Genomic DNA, 7,448 nt, shown 5'->3' with positions numbered 1-7,448 from the left:
AATTAAAAAAAAAAAAAGAACTAACTTGCTCAAAACGGAGAAATGGCATGGAAGTGAGTGCCTCCAGGTCTCTGCTGAAGTTTACTTTGGGGAAGCCCAAATGCCAGTGTGTCACACATACAGGAAGGAGCATACATGTTTGTCTTGCCACTTGATACAAAGAACTTCTGAGGCCACCGCTGAGGGTCATTTGTACCAATGGTGCAAAGGCGCAGATGGGTAAAAGTGCTGCGGCCTTAGAATAAACACACTGTGTCAGTAGTCACGAACTCCTCCTTGATGTGTTGCCCGATGTATGAGGAGGAAAAAGGCCAGTTTCATTTAAGAATGACTTTGAAGAAGGAGTAAAAACTTCTTATTTAGTCCCAAACCTTAGTACTTATCTTTCAGTTGTCGTTTCACCTTTTGTATTTGAGACAGGGAATCCCAGTAGCCCCAGCTAGCCTGGAACTGTATACACTAGGCTGACCCTGATCTCACAGAGATCTGTCTGCCTCTGCCTCCAGAGTGCTAAGATTAAAGCTGTGCACCACCATGCCCAGCAATACGTTTCTTTTCAATCAAAATCTTTTCAATATTTGTTGAATGAGGAAATGAATGAATGCATTAACTTTGAGTGGAACAAAGCAGGTAACAGAACACATCAAATTAGAAAGGGAACTTGGGCCAGAGCCTGACAGAGGCCCTATCTGTGATCCTGTTGGAAAAACACGTGGGTCTAGACAGTGCGTTTAGGCTATGGGCCTGGAAATCTAAGACAGTGGCTTAAGAGAAGTAGCTTGGTTGGTATAGACCAGCCTTCTCTGGAGTATCAAGTAAAAAGCCTGAAAACAGAGTACCAGTTGGTCTCAGGATCAAACAGGGAGTCCTACAGTTGAAACTAGTGTTAGATCAATGGCCAGATCAACTTCGTGCAGAGTTCCCAGAGCTGCTGAAGGCTCCCATCACAGCCGCCAGGATAGGTTTGGAATCTTGTGGAGAGCTCATGTGTCTTAACCTTGGTGAGAAGGAGACATACCCAGAATATACAAGGGTAAGAAAGCTGGAAGATTGAGGCCATGGGTTTAGTTTCTGTTAACCACCAGCTGTTAGTAATGCTAGTCTTCTCTCTCTTTTTCCCTTTCCTGAGTTATTAACTTGGAGCAAGTAACTTCCTTGTTCCAGTTAGATGTCCCAAAGACAAATACAGCATGCAGATTCATTCTTTCTTACAGTCCAGGCTTCTTTCAGGGATTTACTCTTACAGTTTAGATATAAAAGGTTCATCAACATGTCTCCAGTGTAGAAGGTTTGACCCTCAGCTGGTGGTGCTATTGAGGGGCGACTGGGTCATGAGAGAAGGGATTAATCTGTTGATGAGCTCATAGCTGAATGGGCTATTAGAAAGTAGAGTTTCTTTGGACAATAGGGACCATCAAGGGCATTACTTTGAAGGGTAAATCTTGTCCCCAGACCCATCCTGCCTCCCTTGCTCTCTCTCTCTCTCTCTCTGGTTCCTGGCTGCCACAAGTAAGCAGCTTTCCTCTTCCATGCCCTTCCACCATGATGTCTCTGCTTTGTATCAAGTCTAAAAGTAATAGAGCCAAATGATCATATCTAAAAAAAAACTTTGAAGGCCGGCGTGGTAGTGCAGGCCTTTAATCCCAGCACTTCGGAAGCAGAGGCAGGTGGATCTTTGTGAGTTTGAGGCCACCGAGTGAGTTCTGGTCTACATAGTGAGTTCCAGGACAGCTGGGGCTATAGGGAGACCCTGTCTTAAAAAGACAAAAACAAAAAACAAAAACAAAACCCAAACAAACAAAAAAAAACCCAACAAAAACAAAAAACTTTGAAACAGTGATATAAAATGAATCTTTCCTCTTTGTTTCTTTTTCCTCAAGTGTATTGTCACAGTGATGGGAATCTCAGTGAATGGACCCAATGTCGGTCTATGTCAGAAATTTGGAAACTACCTGTCACTTTCCTTCATCAATATAGTATTTTAGCTAGGTGTGGTGGTGCAAGCTTTTAATTCCAGCACTTAATAGACAGAGACAGCCAGATCTCTGAGAGTATCCAGGCCAGCTGGGGCTACAAGGAGGCCCTGTCTCAAAAAGACCATATATATATAATGTGTATATAATATATATATATAATTTATATATTTATATAATATACATACGTATAAAAATAATCTTATCGGCCTCCTAAACATCTCCCCCCAAAATGTGTACCTCTTTCCACCTGTATCATCCAAACCACTCAGGGGCAAGCTCTATGTGCACTTTCTCTTAAGCTACTGTCCTAGATTTATTTCTAGACTATTGTCCTAAACCTGCTCTGTCTGGACCTAAATACTCTCCTACTGTGATCATAAGGATGTTTTCCAGAAGCATCTTCCCCATCACTGCCCTGTTTTAAAGTCTTTCAAAGGCTTCCAATTGCTGTTGGATAAGGCTAAGCATGGTTTTGCTCCTATGATTGTTCCCCATCCTCCTATCACACCCCAGGCCCTAGCTCTCTGTATTCCAGTCTCTGGCCTTCTTTTCAGTCCCTTGGATGTGTGGTAGCTTCTCCCTTCCCAAGACTCCGGTTCATGCTGTTCCCTCTGTCTGCTCCGGCTGCCTTTGAGCCACTCTTGCCCAGTTCTTGAAAGTCTCGGTGTGATTGCTGACATTGGCTTCCGGCTCCATCTGGGTCCCCAGCTTTCAGGAAGGGCTTCCTTGAATGTCTTCAGCACTGCCAAGGCTGGGCAGGAGGCCAGAGTGCCCCACCATGGCCAACTGAGGGAAGTGGAGTCAAGCTTCCAGCTGAGGAGCTGTGTCCAGCAGAATTGTGGGGGGTGGGGAATTGCACAAGCTTCAGGGCAATGGCACTAAACATCCTGGCATAGCCCCAGTGGCTCTGCCCTCTCATTAAATGCTGAATTCATAGCTTGATCTTAGAAATGAATTGTTCTGGGCACCTGGTTTTGCCAGGCACACTGGCCAGTTCCTACCTCTGTTCATCTTTTGGAATCTGAATGAGGCACTGCTCCCTTCCTCCATGCCATAGGACTGAAGCTGCCTCAGGTAGTGACTGTCACTCAGCTCACTACTGTTCTCAGGGCTGTACTCGGCCTCTCATTGAGCCTCTAGATCGGACATACCCTCTTCAAAGAGAGCCTCCAGGATCACATGAGTGTAGGAATCACAATCTGATTCCTGGGAGGACGTGACAGGGAGAGAAAGGAGAAGAGGGGGAGAGGAAGGAAAGGTCCCTGTCTGTCTCCCATTTCTGCTCCATGTGGCAGCTCACTACACTGTGAACTTCCGTAGAAACTTCCAGGGAAGAATGCGCTGAGCAGCTGAAAAGAAGTGTAGAAATCATCTAATTTTCTCATTCTGCAGATGAGGAAATCATAGCACTTAAATGTTTAAACTCCTTTTATCACTGAAGAGTTTCAAGAAGCTGTCCAGTGATGACAGGGAGAGGGATAGTCACAAGGATCCTATTGTCAGGACTCCCTGGTCTTGGTCTTTGCACTACCTTCCTTGTAGCCTTGAGAAACAACTGTTGTCACAGACATTTGGGGGATGTTCTATGCTTAGGAAAGCACTTCTAGATCTTGGTTCCTTTTGATCCTTCTTTCAACCAGCTACATGGAGGCTCTTTCTTATTACTATTCCTAGGTAGATGGTTCAGTTGATAAAGTGCTTGCTGGATAAACATGAGGACCAGAGTTCTCTCTCCAGAACCCACATCAAAAAAAGGCATATGTAGTGGTGAGTGTCTGTAATCCCAGATGGAGATAGAAGCAGGTGGATTCCTGCAGCTTGCTGGCCAGCTAGCCTGGCCAAATCAGTAAGCTCCCGGCCAATGAAAGATACTGTCTCAGAAAACAAATTGGTTGGGGCTGGAGAGATGGCTCAGTGGTTAAGAGCATCATTGCTCTTGGAGAGGACCCAGATTCAGTTTCCAGTACCTACTTGTAGCTCATAACCATCTGTAACTCCAGTTACAGGGGACCTTATACTTTCTTCTGGTCTCCACTGGTGCCAGGCATGCACATTGTGCACATGCATTCATGTAGGCAAACACTCATATGCATAAAATAAAAATAAATCTTTTTTAAAAAGGTGGCTGGGTATGGTGACCCAGGCCTTTAATATTAGCATTCCAGAGGCAGAGGCAGGTGGATCTTTGTGAGATCAACACCACCCTGGTCTACATGGTGAGTTCCAGACCAGCTAGGGATAGGAGAACCCTGTCTAAAAAGAATGGTGATGACATCCAAGAAACAACACCTGAAGTGGGTATTCACACACACACACACACACACACACACACACACACACACACATAAGTGAAGGCTGGTACTCTGTGTGGTAAAGTGACTTAACCTAAGATTACACATTATTAAGACACAGTTCCAATTCAAAAGAATTGAAAACAGGTGTTAAAATGAATACATTGTACTCAACGTGACAGCTCTACTTATAATAGCCCAAAAATTAAAACAACTCAAATCCCCACCAATAAATCAGTGGATAGACAGAGTGCAGTATAACCACACCACAGAATATTCTGCCATAAAGAGATGAAGTGTAGATTCATGCTTCAACATGGATGGACCTCAAAAACATGATACTAAATGAAAGATACCAACATAGAAGGTCTCATAAGGTAGGATTACACTTACAGACAATGTCCAGAATCTCCAGGCATAATGGTACACAGCCCTTTTCATGCTTCAACATGGATGGACCTCAAAAACATGATACTAAATGAAAGATAACAACATAGAAGGTCTCATAAGGTAGGATTACACTTACAATGTCCAGAATCTCCAGGCATAATGGTACACAGCCTGATCCTGTCTCAAAAAAAAAAAATCCAGATTCAATTAAGTCACAGCTGCAGTTCAGATTGGTGGTTGATAGAGGTTGGAGGCAAAAGAAAAATCCTGAGTGTGTAACGGATGATACAGGCACACTGTAACTAATCCAGGTGTGGCGGTCCTTGCCTATAATCCCAGCATGCGCAAAACTGAGGCACGAAGAATACAAGCCCAAGGCTAGCCAGGACTACAGAATGAGACCCTAAAAGTAGAAGGGAAACTATCTACAGAACAAAGGAGATTAGTGGACGTGGAGAGGGGCACGAAAAGGGCAGGTGGACAGGATGAGGGAATATGCTCAGCATATAATATATATTTATATGAAACTATTTAAAAACTAAAATTGAAAAATTTTAAATGTAGGCCTGGGCTGGGGAGATGGATCAGTGGAAAAAGCCCTTGCCATGCAAATTTGAGATCCCCAGCACCCACAAAAAAGCTGGACAGGCATGATGGCCTCCTTGTAACCTCAGAGCTCAAAAGGCAGAGATGGGGGATCCTAGGGTCAAGCTGGCTAGAGAGACTATTGGAATCAGTGGGCTCGAGATTCTGTGAGATCTTGCCTCAGTAAATAAAGTGAAGAATGATCAAGGAAAGCATTCAGCATCAATCTCTGGTTTCCATACACACCAGAAAACAATGTGCACCCACACGCAAATACACATACATATATACATACGCCACATACATTCATGCACACACAAAGAAAATAGGCCTACGTCTTTTGTATAATTTTTAAAAACACCTAGACTCTTTTGTTTATTTAGTAAGTGAATACTAAATGCATTGGGGGAATGTAGGAGAAAGGAAAAATGTAAAAGATCTGCTCTCTCTTAAGAAATAAAAGTGTTGGAGTGAGACAGAGTCATTGTATAGCACTGTGAATGTACTAAATGCTATTGAACGGTAAGTATAAAGTGGTTGATTTTCTGTGAATCTCATCTCAATAAAAATAAAATAGGCAGATTCCAAGTCTCGCAGAGTTCAACACTGCAGCAAAAGCAGCTGTTGTCCTGCCTCCCACGGAAAACCCCACCTTGTGGGAATAAGGCCTTAAAACGCAGAACTGCCTCCTGGATCTACTTACGGTAAACTGTGGCCCTGTGGTAAAGGGATCAGGAAACAGGCTCATTGGTTCAGCTGGGAATGTTTTTATCTTCAAAAAAAGAGAAAGACAAAGGGATTACCTTCAGGTCAGAAAAGAACATTTCAAAGTCTTTACTGGTACACTTTTAGAACCAAGATGAAGGACGTGGGGAAGCTTTGTGGGGCCTTCATCCCTCAGTGATGGGGGTGGCCTGGAGATCCTTTTACTGAGACTTTCAGGGCCTGAGTCCCAGGCCTCGAATAGAAAAGGTCACACTCAAGATAGCTAAGGAGGCAAGCCTGAGCTGCCGGGGGTGAACTCTGAGGGTTTCTTCATAGCTCTAGAGTACAGCAAGAAACTCCTGAGAGGTCCTTTGGTGACACAGTGTATCAAAGTCGGCAGGTGCAGTAGGCTGAGCCAGTTAGACCAGAAAACAGTACTGGTCTAATGATTTTCATAGTTAGACTCCCTGTACACTTTGGGAGAAGAACTCAGGAGAGCCCATGGAAACACATGGAAATCCTGCCACCAAGGCCTTTTGGTGAGACACTCACAAGTGCCCAGTGCTGCAGCATGGAATGCTAGTCTCAATGAGGCCCATGTCCCAGGTGGTAGGCGGTGACTCTGGCACTACCTCTGTCTGCAGTCCTCAGGCCCAGAAACTACCTGTGCAGCTGTGCAGGCAGGGGCTGCCCACAAGGCACAGAGGACATCCTTGCCCAGTGGCAGTGGCCTTGTGTCCTATGGGATTTCACTTGTCTCTGGGCCAGTGCCTTGGTACTGGCATACTGTTCTAATGGAGACGAAGGAGGGAGAAGCAAGAACACAGCAAACCAGACCCAAATCAGCTGCAGTTTTCTGAATGGGCAGAACAGGTGTCAAGTAATATAGAACAACAATATCCTTGCAATATGTGCTATCATGTCCACCCAACCTTAAGCCCCGGTCAAGATTTCAGTCAAATCTGTTAGGTCTCTTTAAATGTCTCAAAATTCCCAGAATAAGTCCCAAGCTCCAAAAGACTCTCTGGGAAAAGTCTTGAAGTCAGTTTTCTTTGCCTGGCCTAACAGGATGACATGGTGTTTGGAGACCAATGTCACAATGAAAAGAAACTTGCAGATAGATTCTCAGGCCATCCTGAAATAGACAGGAAAATGCTTCTTTATAGCTATTAATGAAATGTGGAAGTTAGCAACCTCAAAGAACGGCCCTGTACATCTGTAAGGCAGCAGGCTACAATCCCCATGGGTATACTGCTGCTCATTCTGTGGCAGAACATACCCACTGCCTTCTGGTGGCATGGCCAAACTCTAAAACCACTTCAGAAGGAAGAAAAGTCAAAGTTATGCCGTGTCACCCACCCAACAGAATCTAGCCTAAGAAAATAAAAGCCCTGACGAAAAAAGCTTCATGATCCCTAGAACAGTGACAAAGTGCAAAGATGGCATACATCCTACCATGAGGGACTGAGGCCGATGGTTCACCATTCACTTGATGTAAAAT

General features: G+C 44.4%; 1 protein-coding gene across 1 annotated transcript in view; it reads right to left on the bottom strand.

Moving 5' to 3' along the window:
- Nucleotides 1–7,448, bottom strand: part of Epb41l4b (erythrocyte membrane protein band 4.1 like 4B) — a 168,510-nt gene that overhangs the window by 8,735 nt on the left and 152,327 nt on the right. Inside the window, exon 24 of the mRNA XM_008854640.3 lies at nt 5,946–6,014. Coding sequence (XP_008852862.1) covers nt 5,946–6,014 — 69 coding nt within the window. The remainder of the gene's footprint in view (nt 1–5,945; nt 6,015–7,448) is intronic.

This window comes from Nannospalax galili, unplaced genomic scaffold (genome assembly GCF_000622305.1).
Source record: "Nannospalax galili isolate Female #2095 unplaced genomic scaffold, S.galili_v1.0 scaffold666, whole genome shotgun sequence".
Lineage (NCBI taxonomy): Eukaryota > Metazoa > Chordata > Mammalia > Rodentia > Spalacidae > Nannospalax > Nannospalax galili.
The sequence above is the reverse complement of the archived record's forward strand: the minus strand, read 5'-3'. Positions and strand labels throughout refer to the sequence as shown.